Source organism: Chenopodium album, chromosome 8 (assembly GCF_948465745.1).
Source record: "Chenopodium album chromosome 8, dcCheAlbu1.1, whole genome shotgun sequence".
Lineage (NCBI taxonomy): Eukaryota > Viridiplantae > Streptophyta > Magnoliopsida > Caryophyllales > Amaranthaceae > Chenopodium > Chenopodium album.
The window spans coordinates 70,907,788-70,926,218 of record NC_137841.1 but is presented as its reverse complement, the minus strand read 5'-3'; the positions used below and the strand labels follow the sequence as shown (position 1 = coordinate 70,926,218).

Below are 18,431 nucleotides of genomic sequence, written 5' to 3'. Positions count from 1 at the left end.
ATTGTTGTGACTTGGAGTCTTGGACTTTGTTTTTTGCATTATGAATTCATTATTTCTCCATATATAAAAATTATTTAGTAGTTCAAGATTAAGGTTGGTACACAATTTTGTCTTTAAATCTCTTCTTAATTTGGTGTTTTGTGCTATGGAGAGTGAGTATAACAGCCAAGTATATTGAGCTTTATTGGATTTACTAAGCTAGGAAGCTAGACCTTAGTAAGTTGTGAGACAATCTTACTTGGATTTGGAAGGTTGTGACTTTGTGGGGGATGATGTTCCTAATAGGGAATTGTTATTGTATTGTCAGACGATGTATAATGCATATATGAGGGAAGCCCTGGCTTGCAACCTGGTGGAGGCTCTAATATTAATGCTATATTATGTACCTCTGTTTAAATCGGTGTGTGATATACAAAGTGTATGGTTGTAGACTGGTTCTTAAGTATGGAGCCACTATGGAGTAATTTGCAAAACCATTGGCTGAAGCTGCCCTTGTCTAAATTTTCCAGTTTACGCTGCAGCTGGTCAATTATTTTTACACTTTAGAATATATTATTGGAATAAGTTTGGCTTACTCAAACGACACCATGAATTTCATCTGTCATCTTTAAAGCTTCTATAGTTTTGAAGCGTTATTTTTTTTTTTTTGAGTGAGATTTTCTCAGTCATATTTTATATGTGATAACATTGTCTTAAGTGTCCGATGCTGTTAACCATTGATTTGCAATGTTTTAAGTGTGCAGTTTTGGTAGAAATCAATGGTTCAAGGATATTTGGATGGATACTTACTTGTCCTGAAGTTAAAGGATGCGAGTTGTACTTGTTCAGTTATTGGAATGGTAATATACTCACACAGTTCTAGCTGCTGTTTGTAATTTTATTATTATTTTTGAACAATTACCATCGCACTACTCCTATATTTAACCTTCTAATCTAGTAGTTATTTTTATTATGAATGTTTGGGGTTTGGATCCCACTCAAACTACTTGGATATCTGGGATAGGTTTACGTCACTCAGGTAGTTGTTCATTTAATCTGCTGTTCGTTACTCATGACGTATGTCTGATGTAATATTTCTGTCAGTGAATTTGTGGACCGAGTTATGCAATTCATGTTCTTAATCTTTCTTTGGGAATCTGATTTTCTTGTTTGTTCTAAATTTACCCAGTATTGCGTCATCATCTCTGTATGAATTAATATTACGGTTCATAGTTAATTATTTCACCTCACACCTTTCTCATTAAATAGAGCAAAAAAGACAACACACTTGAGAATTTTGTATTTGAAGTGAGAATTTTCTTAAGATGTCAAATTAAAATGCCAGGAGGATCATTCAATAATGCAATTTTATACTATTCTGTGAAATGTTTGAATGATAAATGGCTGAGATTTAGTCTAATAGGTGGAGCTTTTATCACCTGTCCCCTAGCTCCAGTTTACGCTTCAAAGTGAGTGCATGAAGTATCTATGTGCTAATACAAAGCAAACTTCTATATTTAATACTTTTTTTCTCTTAAAAATCTAATCCTATTACTTTGGTGGTAAGTTATTTACTATATAGTAATTTATAATTACTAAACTTATTAATTTATACTTTTTTTTTTTTTTTTTTTTTTTGGGGGGGGGGGAGCAGGGGGATGGGTGGGTGGCATGGATGACGCGTGCTTTGCTGGAAAATTACTTCTATAGATAGCGAGATTTTTTTGATCTGATTGATTTCTTTCCTGATCTGGTTGATTCTATCCTAATCAGATTGATTCTATCCTAATCAGATTGATTTCTTTCTTACTCCGATTTATTACTTTAGCATTACTTATCTAAGGATAATGTCACATAATTTATAATATGTTTTCTGTTGACTTGAACTTCCATTTCTCTCAGTCAAATCAAATACCCCGTAATAAAAATCCTCTCTTTGGCATACTTCCCTGGTGCATGGTGGTGATACTGACAAAGACAATCACTTGGTAATTTGTATATCTACGTCATGATATTATATTGTTTTCTCTTGTTGAATTGATTTTTCTTAACAGATCTAAATTGTTGAGTTTAGCATGATCAGTTCTTTATAGATTTTTTATTTTATATTTTTTTTTATCATGGTGCAATTCAAGGATCTTAATAATGTAGTACGTTCCAGAAATATGTTCGTGATGTCATCAATTGGTTCATACTATGTTTTTAGTTGGTCAATAATTTGCCTCTTTAACTAGTTAAGCTGTTGTTAATTGTCAATTTCTGTGTTATATAGTTTTGTTTTTGCTTTGGAATAAACAATTGGTTACGTGAACACAAAAGTTGGTGTTTGACTGGTTTTGTCCTCAATTTGAAGCTTTCCCTTTTTCTTTAAAATTTCTTGATTTCAAATTATTTAATTGCAGAATGCCTGTATCAAAATATTTACCTATGGCTATGATTTTGATAAGGGAACCTTTGATGTTAGTTTGGCCTCAGATCCTAAATTAAAATTTTTACTCCTATCTACTTTTGCTTCTTATTAAAAAAACATTAATAGTATGCAGGTATTCACAAGATACATAACAAATATGCATGTTCTGGCTTCAAATTTCAATGTTTTTCGTGTTTAGTGTTTGTGTAGCTTGGAGTTAGTGTTGAAAGGCCTTGTGTTATGCTTATCTATTTAGTAGGTAATCTGCCATTGTTGTCCTTCAGGAGATATTCTTGCCTTTTCAATTTAATTCTATAGACCAAGCTCTTTTAGTAGAGTAAATTGTAATGTTAACAAAGTCAAATAATTATAGGATCTAGGCTGTTGTTAAGAAGGATTTAGGTGGGAATTTTTTTTGGTGCTCCCACCCATTGTGTTGGGCTGCTCTTTTGTAAATATGTAGGCACAGCTAAGATATGTCACAAAAATGCACGTGTGCTTGTTCCCATTATGGTAAAGTTTGCTTATTTTTTAAATTTAGTGTCCTGTGAGATTTAAAGTGTTGAGATTCTTATGCCTTGTTTGTCTCTTAATAAGATAATCAATCACTGTTGACCTTGAGGAGATGTACTTGTTTTACAATTTTTTTCCTTGACCAAGCTTTTCGAATAGGCTAAGAATGAAGATAAGATCTAAAGCATTGTTAAGAAAATTTTTGGTGGCATTTAACATCATATAGGTGCTTTGGCTCAGCCATTGAGCCTTACTATGATATTTGGTATTCTATTTAATATCGAGGTTTATCTGAATAGTCTTGCTAGATTCATTGCAGACATTAGTATGTTCTGTGACATAGTCTTGACTTTCATGTCAACTATATCTTTTGCTCTTATGAGATACTATTATTATTCAGAATCTTCTAGCTGCTTGAATTGAAGCTCATCAGTTTTAAGTGTACTTTCCAAAGATTCACTTAAGTGTTGGCACTCTGTGTACTCTTATTCACCCAGATAATATAATCCCCTGGCACACAAGAAATAACACCGGCCTATATTATCCTCTAGCTTAGCCATAAGCAAAGATAATGGGGCAAATATGAAGTGATGAGAGGTTCTGTCTTCCCTGTAGAGGTGTCTGAACTCTAAGAAGTTTAAAGGGATTTCTCATGGCCATTAGAAGGCTTGTGGGTTTGTCTTGTGGGGGATGTTAGTCAACTGTGCAGTGGCATGGCACTTTCATAACTTAAATGCACGCCCGTGCTTCTTGTGAACAAAAGCTCCACATGGGCTGCACTAGGGGGGTCATGAAGTTGTGTCCTGTGAGTTTGAATTTGTGTGACTGGCACACCTAGGGGATTTGATGCCGGCTTGTTCAGGATTTAGTTGCATAATGTGTTAATTAATCTAGCAGTTGTTATTAGGATGTTATTTCTGATTGCATTTTGTGTGTGAGTAAAGGAGATAATCTTAGTTCATTAATAATCTTACTGATTAGATTCAAAGAGTTTGTGAGTCTGATTACTGTCTTCTCATCAAGTTCTTGTGCAGCAGTCATATCAAAGTTCTAGAGCATTGTTCTTGTGAATTTCTCCTGCATTTTGGGGTTCCTAGTACACTAGTGCCTTCAAAACTGTTTATGGTCTTTATTATCATGTATGCCATTATTGTTTGTTGGTGGTTTGCATATTTGGTGTAGCACCTATCCCCACATTCCCATGGTTCATTGTCAGGCTTTGCTTGAAGCCTTGAATTATACATGGCTCACTTCATTGTTAAAGGACTTATGTAGTGCAGCATTGCTTGTGTAGATTCAATTAACCTGTTTGGACATTTTTCTCTCTCTCTCTCTAAATCGTTTGGACATTTCTGTTGATCTTCTGTATATTGACAGAGGCCATATGAATAATTTTTCATTCCTAGGGCTCTGCATCATTATCAAATATCAGTATTTCTTGTCATTGGACAAATAAGCTCTTAAAATTTTACTTTTTCCCTTCTTTATGTCTTCTCGGGAAACCATTTTCAGAACATCATAGTCTGGAAATTTCCTCTTTTTTTTTTTTTTTTTTTTTTTTTTTTTTTTTTTTTTGGGGGGGGGGGGGGGGGGGGGTTGGCCGCGGTGTGTGTGTGTGTGGTGGGGGGCGGGGGAGGGATTAGTATAAGGGTCTCATGAGCACTAGAAATCACACTAATGAAGGTTATATGGGATTTCTTACCCTCTTTGGTGACGATCTGGTTTAACAATCCCCCACTCATCTTCTTTCTAATAGGTTTGATGAAGATGAGTCCATAACCATTACTCCCCCTCCCTTCAATGCAACTCTAGAAGTTGAATTTAGTTTCCCTATAATAGCCTAGATTTTTCAAAAGGATATCTATGTTGTCATTTTCATTAAAGAACTTAAAGAAATAATAACCTATTTTCTCCATCCTTTACTACCTCAGATCTTAACCCCCTTGTTCTTCTTTCTCCCACTCGCCAGCTTACATACATTTTTTTACTCTTCTTTTGCTGCCTAGCACTCTTATCTCAAATACATGCAGCCTGACATTGTTTTTGGAGCAGAAATTAACATGTTGACTGCCTTTGAAGCATCTAAATGCCAGAAAATCTTCTGTCATTTGGAGTCAATGTTTAGCAGAGAGCATCATTCATTGGTTTCCTGAATTAATCTTGCCTCTGTTCTATGGAGATGTGACATGATACATTTTTTTCGTTTCATATTTCATTTCTGAATTTTTTTGTAACAGGAAGCCATCGGCTGGCTGAGTGTCTGCTGACATTGTGGTATCTGGCTTAAAAAATATCTCCACCTGTGTTGATATGTGATTATGCATTTATTATGAGTTGTAATATTTTTTTATGGCATACCATTTCTTTGAAACATGGAAAAAAAGTTTTAAATTAAGGGGTATGTCTTTTTTTTGTCTACTATATCTACCTATTATCAATTGTGATCTGACTATTTCTTTTTCTTTGCTTCACCTTGTGGAGATTTTATAAAATTTCAATTTACAGCATTGGATCAGCTTAGGAGATTTGCATAATTTATGTTTTCTGAATTTGTGTACCCAGTGAGCAAGACCATGGCTGGCATGAGTCGTGTATCGAGTTCAGGAGAACAGGATCCCTCTGATTTGAATGCAGATCGGATAAGTAATCTTCCGTGGAATGTCCTAGACATTATTCTTGGGAAGCTATCTATAACTGAAGCTGTCAGGACAAGTGTTTTGGCAAAGGATTGGCGATATAGCTGGCTTACCATGTCCAAGTTTTCCCTAAGTTCGGAAGAGATTGGTGAAGTACTTGATTCTAGGGATCCTAGGTGGGATATATTATCTAGTATAGTTAGCAACTTCCTACTTCATCACACCACCACTTCAATTAAGACATTCATCCTGCAATCATTTTTTTGCTCACATTTTTCTGATTTGAGCAATTGGATTGAATTTCTCTCGAAAAAGGGTGTTGAAGTATTAGAACTTATAGAGTTTGGGGATCAATACTTAAAAATGCCCACACATCTATTCTCCTTTGAGAAGCTGAAGGTTTTGGTCATCGAATCTTTTTCTGTACAGATTCCATCTTCTTTTAGAAGTTTTAAATTCCTGGAAGAACTTTCTCTCAACGAAGTTTCAATCAGTAGCGGTGACTTATATCGATTGGTTCTAGCGTGTCCTCTCCTGCTGAATCTGACACTGGTGACCATTTCTGGAATTCAGAATTTGAGAATTCACTCAGCCAGGCTGACTATGTTAGAAGTAGATACCGGGTTTGTGGGTATCGATGTTGAATTTGCTCCATGTTTGTCTACAGTTAGTATTATAAATGATTACAGATCATTCTCACCACAAAGGGTGATTCTCAACTGGCGCAGTGTTACTCGTTCATTATCTGGTTTGATTTCTCTTCAAAGTTTGGCTTTATCAGAAATAATTTTTAAGGTAACTTTATGTTCCGTATCTCAATGAGCTTTTGTGATTACCAGAACCTTCTACTAATATTTGTTACTGACTTGATGTCTTTTCTTTTTCAACTATATCGGATGGTTTCTTAGCTTTTGGTTGCTGAATGTGCACTTAAAGACTTTCCTTTGAGGAACAATACTCTGAAGTTTCTTATCCTTCGGGAAGTAAGTTTTGATAAAATTGAAGTTTTCAGAGTTTGCCTTTCTCTACTAAAATTCTGCCCAAAGATCAAAACTTTCAGAATTACGGTATGTTTATGCCCCTTATTATTTTTCTGTATTACTAGTTCTTTGGAAGTAATTTTTTCTGTTATGACATTTATTCTTCTATGCTGTAGGTTACATCAGCCAAAGGTCCCAAGCTTATCAAATCATTCTTAAAAGAGAATCCAGGGCAGTACTCTTTTTTGGAGCTCGAAACACTGAATGTGATCTATCCTCCTGGCACTGGCATGGGATGTTCTGTGAAGTTTATAGAATTTCTTGTCACTCACTGCCCAAACCTTAAGTTGTTAAGCATTGAAACAGAAGGAGCATGTGAATTAAATATCACTCGGGCTAACAAGATGCTCTCACAGCTCAGGAAATTGTGTCCTCATGCTTCAGTTCTGTATACCTTTGATGACCAAGAACCTAATTTGTGATCTCCATCAAACAAGTTTACTGAAAAAAGTCCGTCCCAATCTTATCAGCCATCGCTTTTGAAAGCTATTTGGTAGTCAGCGAAACTTTTTTTTTTCTTCGAATAAATACAATCTTGATGAACTTCTAGACAATAGTTAATTACTTGAAGTGCTTATGTTGCTGTGTTATTATGCATTACCTTTTGACTGAATTTGTCTTGGTAATTTTTGTTGCGGTTTTATGAAAGGATTGCTTTTGTATAATGTATATTTTAAACACCAATCTAGCGCAGCTTTACCCTTTCAAAGCTTCTAGCTCGGGTTCTTGTCAAACTTCGTAGAGCTATGTTGCTTTCTTACTCCGTAGAAGACTTTCTTGTTAGGGTTAACATTCACTCCATAATTGTAAGGCTAACATTTTCAACCAAAATTTACAATGAAAATAATGAAACAGTTAAAAACCTAATAAACATTCAAACTAAATCACGCTGTTGCAATCGTTTTTAACTTAGTGATGATAATAATTTGATAAATCAATCAGGACAATCAGTTTAAGATCGAGTTAGTTTTAAAATAACTAGTTTTATACGAGTTATCAAACTCATTTGATAAATCAATTAAGCTAAGATCGAGGAATTTTAATCCATTTATTATGAACCCCGGCCACAAACCGTACTCAATAAATCAATTGAGTTAGGATTGCGGGTTTTTAAATCTGTTTATTATCATCCCGGACACAAACCCGACTTGATCTGTTAAATGGTTAAACACCCCCTAGTCCCCTACGCCAGGATTATGAATATGAACATAAATAAACCAAGAGAGGTTTGAAAAGACTGCCTGAAACAGGGAGAGGTGTAGAGTTCACTGTTTTCCTTTACTGTCACAAACTCGAGCTTGACTTTCTCCGGTCACGAATTATCGACGGTAATTTCTATATCTTTCTCTAACTTATTACCCTTTTGGGGTTCATAAATAAGCAATCTTTAGGTCAATTTTATTTGTTATTTTGGCTAAATTTGGAAATTATTGTTTTTTTGTTGATGATTCATCTGTATTTCATGTTCATATAATTTTGACATGGGTTTCGTTTGTGGGTTTTTTTTTTTTGGGTGTTTTCTTTGAAATTCTAACTATGAAGATAATTTGAAGATGGTTTTTTAATATTTTTTATTTTTTATTTTTTACAATTACAATGAATGATACTCTGGGACAATGTGTTTTTGTTGAGAATTTGAAGAATAATTGAGCATGCAGAAAATCTGGAAACAATTTGGTTAAGATGGCAGAATTGTTTTATCAAGTGAGGAGCTTGTTTAACATGAATGAATATATTTATGCTTTCAACTTTCAATCACTTCAATGCTAGATGGATGAAAATGTTACAAACAAAATTTACTAAGTGGATGTATGGAACATTTTCTCTCGTTGCTATTCTTAAGTCGAGCTAGATAATTGTAGCGAATTATTGACTATTATTACTGTGGAATTTGGGAAAGATATCAGCTTTCTCAATGGAATTTTTGTATTTAAGGTTTTTATAACCATTGTCTTTAATAAATTTATTAGAGATTTTAAACCATGTTCCTAAATGGATTAGTATGCTTGGATTATCTTTAGCACTTAGCTAATTTATTTCCGACATCTTGAGTGTAACACTGTGACGGCTAGTAATCTTGGGATTTTTGAACTTAACTCAAGAAGCTAGACATTAATTAGTTTGTGATATATTATATCTTACTTGAATGGAAGGTGACTTAGTAAGGATGATTGTTTTAATTGGGGAATACTAAATGGATTAAAATCTTGGACAATGCTTGATATTTGGACTCTAATCCCTGTATAGCGGCCTATAATTTTGGGCTCATTGGACTTGTGATTTGTGAACCAAAGAAGCTAGACATTAATAAGTTTATGAGACCAAATGTCTTACTTGAATGTTGAAGGTTCTGACTTTTTGTCTTTTTGAGGATGATTGTAAAATCAGGAATATATGCAAGTAGTAATGTATATGACCAATGAACTTCCATGAGGATAGCTCTGGCTCGCAACTCGGTGCAGCCAGGGGGTTCAAACTTATTAAGCTACATTATGTACTTCTGATTGAATCAGTGTATGATACATACAGCTGTCAAAGAGTATTATTGTTTGCAATTTCTGGGGCTAAAGCTGCCCCAGTGCATTTTATCTCGTATGTCAATCCTTTATGTTTTCTATTCTTTCTAGTAATCTATATGTTATATATTTTCCCTGGTTGTAGATAACACAGTCTGAAGAATAAATTATGGGGATAAATTTGGCTTACTCAAAAGGCACCATGAGTTGCATGTCTTCTTTCACGCTTCCGCTTCTCAAGTTAAGAAGCATTCTCTATATCTCTCCTTTGGTAAGTTTTTTTTCAGTACATATTTTTTATTTAATAACATTGGCTTCAGAGTCTAACGCTTTTAACCATCAATGTGATGTTTTAGGTGTGCAATTCAGATAAAAATCAATGTTATTGGATGGAGAATCACCAGACTGCCATTTCCTCACTTGTGTGAAAGTTGAAAAAATGGGAGCTGTACCTTTTCAATCACTTCAATGGTAGGATGTATAGAATATTCAAGGTGTTGTTTTAATTGTTTGTTAATCATCTTTTACAATACCTCTATACCTAGTAGGCAAGCAGTGATAGGTTTATTCTAGTTGGTAGCCACTATCTTACTAGCTGAAAATACAAAAAAAATAAAAATAAAATAAAAAATTGCCAGTGGATTTAAACTGCCTGATTTTTTAAATTATTGGCCAGTGAATTTATGAATGGAGCTGCAAAATGCATGTTTTTGACATCTCTTTAGGAATCCTGTCAATACTTGTAGTTTGTAACAAGACTTACCTTAGTTTGTTAAACATTTACCTATAATCTCTGCATGGCATATTATTATGATACTTGATTTTAAAAACAATTACTTTATTTGTATGAATAGAACAATATAGATGATTAGGAGTATTTCAAGCAATCAATCAATCAAAGTCTTAATCCCATAAGTGAGGTATGATGATTAGGAGTATTTGATGTGGAAATTTTCTTGTCAAATGTTAAATTAAAATAGCAGGAGTTCAATTTAAGACAATGTTGATATATGTTCCGAAATTCAGATGTTAATGTCTGAAATTTTAACCCAACAGGTGGGTTTTTTTTTCCTCTTACTCTTTTTTTCATATCCCAAATTGCCTATTTTGCACGTTTGTTGAGGTTCGGGGTTGTTTAGACACGGGACTAGGGAGTAGGATGATTATGGGTTGTTTGTGTAGTTGGTGACAATTTCGATAAAGGGAATAAGGTATTTATTTGCATAAGATAAGACATGGTATTTACATAAATAGTTTGTTCACATTTGGATTGCATCAAGGGTCTGCATTAAGTCCTTTTCTTTTTGCAACGGTTCTAGATGCAGTAACTAGACCAATTTAAGATGAGATACCATGGTGTATGTTGTTTGTGGATGATATTAGTTTGGTGGATGAAACTAAAGATGGGGTTAATGCCAAATTGGAGCAATGGAGGCAAAGGTTGGAACCTAGAGGGTTTCAAGCTAAGTCGGAGTAAGACTTAATATTTGGTATGCCGCTTTGGTACACAGAGGGGGACAAGCAGTGATGTAGTGAGCTTGGATGGAAATGATTTGACTATGAGTGAATGTTATAAATATCTTGGGTTGATCATCCAGAAAAATGGTGATAGTGATCAAGACGTGGCCCAGTGGATTAAGTCAGGGTGGCTTAAATGGAGATTAGTGTCATTGATTAGTCTCCAATTCATTACAATCTTGAGGTCAAAATTGGAGGTTAATCATCCCTTACAACTTTTCACTACTAATGCAACATATCTTCAAAAGAGGAACATAGATTAATTGGCAGGCATGTTATGATACCAAACTAGCTTATTAACCCTGGTGGACACCCACACATTCATTTTAATCAATCAATCAACGCCTTAATCCCACACCTTCGCTATAGTTTTAGAAAAATTATTTTTCAAAATTTGGACGTAATGTGTAGAGTATGGAAATATAAACTTAATCCCTGTTGAGATGACCCTTGTATACCCCGCACTTTCACTTCAATTTTGTAATTAATTTCCAAGAATTGGCCAAAAAAATTACCTTAAAGTTATGGACAATTTGGCGAAATTTTAGAACTGAACAAGTTAGGGTGCCTTCCGTAGACCTACGAGACCACGACACTCTAAATTTCCATTTGGTTGATTGGAACCTTCTTCTTTGCCTTTAATTGCCAGTTTACTACTTGTGACTCACTTCATTAACTCAACGCCAACACGAGAATATGTGTGATCGATTAGTGCTTATATATGGTTCTAAACAATATTATATGATCTCGAGATGTATCCCTTACAATCTCGAGGTTTTTTGACGCTAGTTATTGAAATCTTTAAAATTGGTTTGATTTTGTGTATTAGCCTTTTCCTTTAGTCTTTTTGACAATTTTCACTTTTTCGCATTTGAAAAGAAAAGAGATAGGGGTGTTCCCATGGATCTCACAACATTGGTGAGGTCATTTGAGTGATTGGAACTATTAACTTCGATTTTAAACAACCATTTATATACAAGCCTTAATTTAATCGAGGATAATACATGTCTTTATATGACTAACTAGTGGTCATGTTTGGTTCCAAACAAGGTTATATGACCTCAAGGTGCTTCCTCTACAATTCCGAGATTTTTTTTACTTTGGGTCCCAAAATCTCCAAAATAGGCCAAAAGCATGGATTATAGCCTTCAGTTGGACATTTATTTTACATTTTTTGGATCTAGAAAGGAAAGAGTTCGAGGTTTTTCCCATGGATCCTACGACACCTCATGGGGCCATTTGAGTGGTTGGAACTGTCTACTTTGCTTTTGAACAATCAATTTGACTTTTTTTTTGTAAGCCTCTTTTTACTAGCTAAGGCCACCTAGGGCCTTTATGTGACCGACTGATGTACCTATATGGTTCAAAACAACATTATGTGACCTTTTTTTTAAAAAAAAAAAAAATGTGACCCTGGAATGTGTCCCCTTTGTTTCCGTGAGTATTTGACATCGTGTCTGCCCCAAAATTGATATTATTGTTGTGTTAAGAATGAGCTATACGACTTGGAGTTCCCGGGGGGGGGGGGGTAGTGGGGAATCCCTGGTTGTGAGTCGGTCTGACAGGTGGCCGACTAGAAAGTTATTAGTCCAACCAGGATGGCGGCGTGCCAAATAATGTGCACAATTTCCTCTCCGGCTCGATGGGTACTTCTAGTGTTTTGCCTGGTGGAGACGTATTTTAAACTTCGAGTGTAGTCCTAGAGATCATGGTGGTCCTAACATGTGTCACGATCATGCAAGGGTTGTGTGCTTTAGAGGTTAGACTACTTGAGCAACAAGGCCTATTAGCAATCCAACGTCTGGTCCTTTCATGTATTAACCTTCAAATTTAGCTTCCATAGAATATATTTTCACCCAACAAGTTTATACATTAAGGTGCTTCATGGGGTTCCACAGGGCCCCATGAGGCTTACTTGGTGTCGGAACCTTCTCATTCATGCCTTGGTCAGCCCTTTATTATCACGATTTAAGATGTCTGCCTTGTTACCTTGCCTTCTTCGTGGCCTGTGCTACTTGCTATGGTGGCAAGCCAAGATGCTAACTTCAAATAGGTGTTTTTTTTTTTTATTTATTTTTTTTATTATTTTTTTTTAAATACCTTGTCCTTGTGCACATGCCCTAAGCCTATGCGGGAAAGCATCATCCAACGCCCGACGCTTAGGTGTGATACTTCCTCCGTTTCAAATTAGTTGATACACATTGACTTTGGCACTATTTAAAAATTTTAATTTTACTAACTTTTATGATATACAAACAATAAATACCATAGTCATGTGAGATCTTAAATTAATCCAGATATGTATTATCAAAATTTCAACTTCTAATAATTTTATTTATTGATAATTAGAGATTTACGGTTGGATACATGCATTGGAAAACCAAAAGGCACGTAATTAGCGTTTGAGTACATACTATCTACCTATGTTACTCCGACACCCTATTGTACATTAAGTGTTTGGTATCGGATCCTCTGACACTTCGACACGACACGACACCCATATATAGTGGCCTTGTATGAATTTGGAGAGTCGAAGGATCCGACACGGACATGACACCCAACTCCGAGTCTGTGCTACATAGCTATCTACAAAGTTCTAACAACCTAACATGCTCATTTAAAATAAATGTAATTCCTTTTTTATTTTGGTGTTGGGCTTGGGCTTAGGGAGGTTTTTTTTTTCTTTTTTTTTTGGGGGTGGGGTGGGGTGGGGGGGGGGGGGGGGGAAGAGGTGGGGGAAGTTAATGACTGTGATATCCTGGGAAAGGAAATGAGATTTCTTTCCTTATGTGATTGATTATTTTCTTAATCTTATTGATTGTTATCTTAATCTTATTGATTGCTTTCATATTATTGATTGCTTTCAAAATCTTATTGATTGTGTTTACATTGCTTTCCTTTGAGCTTTCATCTGCTCTCTCTTTAAAAAAACAAACTTTCATTCTCTCTCTGGCATACTTTTTGGTGTGTGGTGGTGATACCTACAAAGACTGTCACTTGGTATTTCTCTGTCATTTCTTGTTAATTTGATTTGTCTTTACAAATTATATCTGTGAAATATAGCATGAAAAATTCGCTCTTTTTATATATGAATATGATGGTGCAATTTATAAGAATCATAGGGAGTTGTCCTTTTTGTGTTATAGTTTATGTATTTTCTTCAGATTAACAGTTGGTCATATGAACACAAAGATCAGGCTAAACTAATATTGTCCTCTCTATGAATTGTTCCTTTCCTTTTTTTTGTTCTTTAATTCAGATTATTTTATATGTTGAATATTTTTATTTTTGTGACAGAGGAACCTTTGACGCTTAATTGCCCTCAGAAGTTAGATAAGAAAAGGATTTTTTGTACTCCCATTAACTGCATTTACTGTGTTATGCTGCTTAATTGCAAAAATATAGGCACATTTGAGACACATCATGAATATGCGTGTTCCTGTTTCTAAATGGTAAAAGTCCATATGCTTTTAATCAGATGTCTATAAATTTGGGGGAAGTATTAGTACATACCAGGGTATGTTCGTCGTTTTCTGTAAAATTTTATATTTCAATAGACTTTATGTACCATTTGAATCATTCATAGTACCATTGAAGTTTTAATGTACTATCAAATATCCATTAGTACCATTGAAATATATGTACTAATGATATTTGTAATACCATTAAATCTGACCAAAATACCCCGTGCTGTATGATTCTCATACAGCATGATACATCACGCCATCACGGGTATGTCCTAGAATCCCTCATAAATTTGCAAAATGTAGAAATTGTGTTGAGTATACTTATGAGATATTTATTCTCTATATTAATTTTTCAGTCACTGTTGACCTTCAAGAGATGTTTGTTTTACTGTTAATTTCCAGAATGTCTTTTCAAATAGGGTAAGCTAAGATATTTGCTTTAATAAAGCTACATGAATATAATATTTAGATCATTTTCAAGCAGAATTTTGGTGGCATATAATACCATGTAGTAATTTAGATTTCGGCCAATTAGCCTTACTATGAAGGTGATATTCACGTCACAATTCACTTTTCTGAATGATCTAGCTATGATACTTTTCAGGCACATGTATGAACTTTTATTGAAGATTTATGTAATTTAATCCTGACCTAGACATAATCCATTTCGGTCTCTCCAAATTTCAACTATAATTAATCAAGTCAAGATCTTGAATCATAGTTGATTCTTGAGAGACTCTTGGGTCAACTATGATTCGAGATCTTGACCTGATCAACTACATCTGTATTGTCAATTTAGAAGTTTAATGTAGTTTTGACATTTGGTACCCTTTTCCAAGATTATATAATCCTTCTAGCACATAAGAAATAACACTATCCCTTTTTTTTTTCCCCCTCTTGCTCATTAAAGATCTTATAGATACTAGAATATATATCCACCACCCTCAAAGGCCTCAATGCACTGATCTTAGTCCCTATGTTCTTCTTTATCCCACTTGTCAGCTTACACACATTGGCTGCCTCATAAGCACCTCTATGCTTGAAAACCTTGTGTCACTTGTAGCTAATGTTTCAGAATAAAACATTTTTTATTGGTCAAATCAATTAATTTTTTGATAACTTTATCCTCTAAGTTAATACTTATTTTACTTCTGAATAAATAATGCAATGTTTAGTCGCCATGCAGCTGAATGTCTGTTGTTATTGCTTCTGGCATAATAAAGTATCTTTTCACTCTGTCCCAACTCTATATCTCCACCTGCATTGATTTGTGAATATTGAATATGCATTTATTCAGTTATTTGTGCGCTAATTAAACATGGCATCGTATTTCTATGAAACGGGAAATATAGTACTAAGTTATCAGATATTTTATACAATATCTACCTTTTTTGCTCTATGTTGTGACCAGAATTTGTTGTCATATTTTGTCCTGTCTGTTTCCTTTTCTGTATTTCACCTTCTCATGTGGACTTTTTAGAAAATTGATATATGTAGGCATTTTAGCATTACATCACCATTTCAGTTTGCAAATACTTTATATTGAAGAAATAAATTTTAGAAACAAAATAACGAGTATTGATTGCCGAATAATATAGGAGGTTTTTCAAAAAAAATATATAGGAGGTTTGGCTAATTTCTGTTGCCTGAATGTGTGTATACAGTGAGCAGGAAAATGGCGGTTGTGAGCGGTGTTTTGAGTTCGGCAGAGCAGGTTCCATCTGATTTGCCTGTGGATAGGTTAAGCTCTCTTCCTTCGAATATCCTTGATATTATTCTTGGGAAGTTGTCGATAACTGAGGCTGCCAGGACTTGTGTTTTGGCTAAGGATTGGCAATACAAATGGCTCTGCATTTCTGACTTTTCCATAGATTATGATCTTATTTCTCCTGCTAGTGGTGCAGCTAACAGGTGGAATGCACTTGCATGTATCATAAACAGATTCCTACTTCATCACTCCCTTTCAATCAGGAAGTTCTACTTGAAAGCATATTGCAGACCACGTTATTCTGCTATATATCCTTGGCTTCAACATCTGTTGACACGAGATGTCGAGGTACTGTCAATAGAAGAGCTTGGGTATAAACAGAATTTTGAGATGCCCTCGTATCTCTTCCTCTTTGAGAAGCTACAATGTTTGTTTCTCAAACGTTGTGCTTTGCAATTTCCCTCTACTTGTCGTGGATTCAACTCCCTTCGCGAACTCTCATTCTGCAATGTTTTAATTAATGACGATGAGCTGCATCGTTTGATTCTTGAGTGCCCTCTCCTGGTGAAGTTGAAATTGTTTGAGATGTCCCGGTTAGAGCATTTAAGAATAAGTTCTCCATTATTAGAAGAATTAGAAATAGACAACACAATTGGGGACATTATGATTAAAGATTCTGCATGTTTGGTTTCAGTTTGTATTAGTGATAATTCCTACAGTGACAGGATGATACAAAACTGGCGGAGCGTTACTTGTAGTTTATCTAGTTTGGATATCCTTCAAACTTTGGTTTTATTTCGAAATTTTATCGAGGTAATTTGATATTCTATTTCTTATTGAGCTAATGTGATTTATATACTGCTTCATGTTTATTTATATTTTCTGGTGACTTTACATGTTTTCTCTCTCTAATGTCCAAACATTACTGGATCTTTTCTTAGATTTTGGCTGCAGATTATGCACTTGAAACTTATCCATTGAGGAACGATACTCTGTCATGTCTTTCCCTTTTCAACCTAAGATTTGAGACTGTTAAAGTGTTCAGGGTTTGCCTTTCTCTGTTAAGCTCCTGTTCAAACATCAAATCTTTCCAATTTACGGTATGCCACCTTTCTTTTTCGCTTCCTTCTTACTTTGTTTGGAAGTACTTGTTTTTGATGTGACTTTTCATAATGTGCTCTAGGTTGAAGCAGCCAAAGGTCCAAAGCTGATCACTGCGTTCTTAATGGAAAATCATGGACGATTCTCCTTTCCGCAGCTAGATTCTATTTTGGTGACATCTCCTGCTGGCATGGGTTGTACTGTGAACTTCCTTGAATTTCTTTGTGCTCATTCCCCAAACCTCAAGGCTTTAACCATTAAAAAGGGAGGGAAGCATGAGATGAACGCTACTCGGGTTTCCAATGTGCTCTCACGGCTGACAAAGCTAAGCCCTCAAGCTTCAATTCAATATCAACCATGACAGCCAACAAACCAATCTGTGATATCCATCAAACAAGTTAGCTGAAGATGACTCATCCCATGTTTATGAGCAATTGCTTTTGAAAGCTATATGGTATTCAGCAAAACTTTTTTTTTTCTAATAAATGCAATCTTGATGAACTTACTAGACAATAGTTTGGTTGATTTTCCATAAATATTTATTGATTTCGTACTTTTATTTTTAGTCAAAACTTAAAAAGTAATGCGTCCCCTTTTCCATATATTACTGTGTTTTGATGAATTTTTTTCCTCAGTTGGGAATATGGGAAGATATTTTCATGTTATTGCTGTGTGGTTATGTATTACCTTTTGATTGAATTTTTCTTGGTTATAATTAATGCAGGTTTATGAAGGTATTGTTTTGTATAATGTACATGGTAGTAAGGAGTAGCTTTGAACACCGGCGTAACTTGATATGACCTTATTTTTAGGCCTCTAGATCTAGTTCTTCTCAAACTTGTTTAGAGCTATGTGATTGATTTCTTAGAAGACTACCTCTTAAGTAGATTTCCGTGATTTTTGGAGTAGCATGATTTTAGATTCTTAGCCACTGCCCATTTCAATTAGGGCTAATTGGCTAGGGCAAAATTTCTTGGTAGGAAGGAAAAACTCAGGCATGAAGAGTAGAGAGAGAAAATGGGATCATTAGGAAGCCTATAGTATGGCGTCATGTCCTTGACTATTATCACATAAACTTCATAGTGTTCAGTCCTTGTGATTTTTTAGTTGAGAATTTGCCTACATCTATTTATTAGCACAGTTCAACTCTAGTTTTAGGATAGTAGTACAGGTTAAGAAAATGGCACATTTTTGACAGATATAGTAGAACAGAATAAAAATACATGGAAGTAGGCGAGTGCCCAGTCTTTACAGCTGTGCAGGGACAAAGAAATCAGGATGGTTTAAGGCAAGATTATCATAAACAGTCGTGCACAAAAAGCAAACAATAGATGAGAACATGAGGATATTCATGGCCTTATGTTAGCCTCTTTATAGGAAGAAGTAGAGTAGAAGTTAGGATAGGAGCATTGAGTATGTATGTTCTGTTTAATGAGGAATCGTAAAGTATCTTGGAAAATATCATAGGTGTGGGTTTTTTTAGATTTCTCGAAACTTCTGTGGGTGATGTTCTGCCGATATAGTTGTCTGTTCTGACAGAAAG

At 34.9% G+C, this 18,431-nt stretch overlaps 2 protein-coding genes across 6 annotated transcripts; both read left to right on the top strand.

Moving 5' to 3' along the window:
* Nucleotides 1-9: 9 nt before the first annotated feature.
* On the top strand, nucleotides 10-7,192 carry LOC145642206 (F-box/FBD/LRR-repeat protein At1g13570-like). Of its 3 annotated transcripts, XM_081693306.1 has the most exons (5): nucleotides 709-839; nucleotides 1,882-1,967; nucleotides 5,465-6,333; nucleotides 6,447-6,605; nucleotides 6,695-7,192. In XM_081693306.1, exons 3-5 carry the CDS (start codon nucleotides 5,476-5,478, stop codon nucleotides 6,998-7,000), a joined length of 1,323 nt encoding a protein of 440 aa, XP_081549432.1. In that variant the 5' UTR covers nucleotides 709-839; nucleotides 1,882-1,967; nucleotides 5,465-5,475; the 3' UTR covers nucleotides 7,001-7,192. The 3 variants fall into 3 exon arrangements, with proteins under 3 accessions (XP_081549431.1, XP_081549432.1, XP_081549434.1); XM_081693305.1 differs by lacking the exon at nucleotides 1,882-1,967 and having other exon boundaries at nucleotides 10-839; XM_081693308.1 differs by lacking the exon at nucleotides 709-839 and having other exon boundaries at nucleotides 1,639-1,967.
* Nucleotides 7,193-7,738: 546 nt separating this feature from the next.
* On the top strand, nucleotides 7,739-17,527 carry LOC145556498 (F-box/FBD/LRR-repeat protein At1g13570-like). 3 transcript variants are annotated; one of them, XM_081618155.1, is made up of 6 exons: nucleotides 7,739-7,906; nucleotides 9,240-9,334; nucleotides 9,451-9,565; nucleotides 15,744-16,600; nucleotides 16,729-16,887; nucleotides 16,971-17,527. In XM_081618155.1, exons 4-6 carry the CDS (start codon nucleotides 15,755-15,757, stop codon nucleotides 17,247-17,249), a joined length of 1,284 nt encoding a protein of 427 aa, XP_081474281.1. In that variant the 5' UTR covers nucleotides 7,739-7,906; nucleotides 9,240-9,334; nucleotides 9,451-9,565; nucleotides 15,744-15,754; the 3' UTR covers nucleotides 17,250-17,527. The 3 variants fall into 3 exon arrangements, with proteins under 3 accessions (XP_081474281.1, XP_081474279.1, XP_081474282.1); XM_081618153.1 differs by having other exon boundaries at nucleotides 9,240-9,365; XM_081618156.1 differs by having other exon boundaries at nucleotides 9,240-9,365; nucleotides 16,833-16,887; nucleotides 16,971-17,108.
* The last annotated feature ends 904 nt before the right edge of the window (nucleotides 17,528-18,431 follow it).

What these genes read in the sequence shown, in the direction of transcription:
- LOC145642206 (XM_081693305.1), top strand. Translation starts at nt 704, where the DNA reads ATGCTGTTAACCATTGATTTGCAATGTTTTAAGTGTGCAGTTTTGGTA. An exon ending in TATCAGAAATAATTTTTAAG is followed by an intron (nt 6,334 to 6,446) that starts GTAACTTTATGT and finishes ATGGTTTCTTAG; the next exon opens with CTTTTGGTTGCTGAATGTGC. An exon ending in TCAAAACTTTCAGAATTACG is followed by an intron (nt 6,606 to 6,694) that starts GTATGTTTATGC and finishes TCTATGCTGTAG; the next exon opens with GTTACATCAGCCAAAGGTCC.
- LOC145556498 (XM_081618155.1), top strand. Translation starts at nt 15,755, where the DNA reads ATGGCGGTTGTGAGCGGTGTTTTGAGTTCGGCAGAGCAGGTTCCATCT. An exon ending in TATTTCGAAATTTTATCGAG is followed by an intron (nt 16,601 to 16,728) that starts GTAATTTGATAT and finishes ATCTTTTCTTAG; the next exon opens with ATTTTGGCTGCAGATTATGC. An exon ending in TCAAATCTTTCCAATTTACG is followed by an intron (nt 16,888 to 16,970) that starts GTATGCCACCTT and finishes AATGTGCTCTAG; the next exon opens with GTTGAAGCAGCCAAAGGTCC.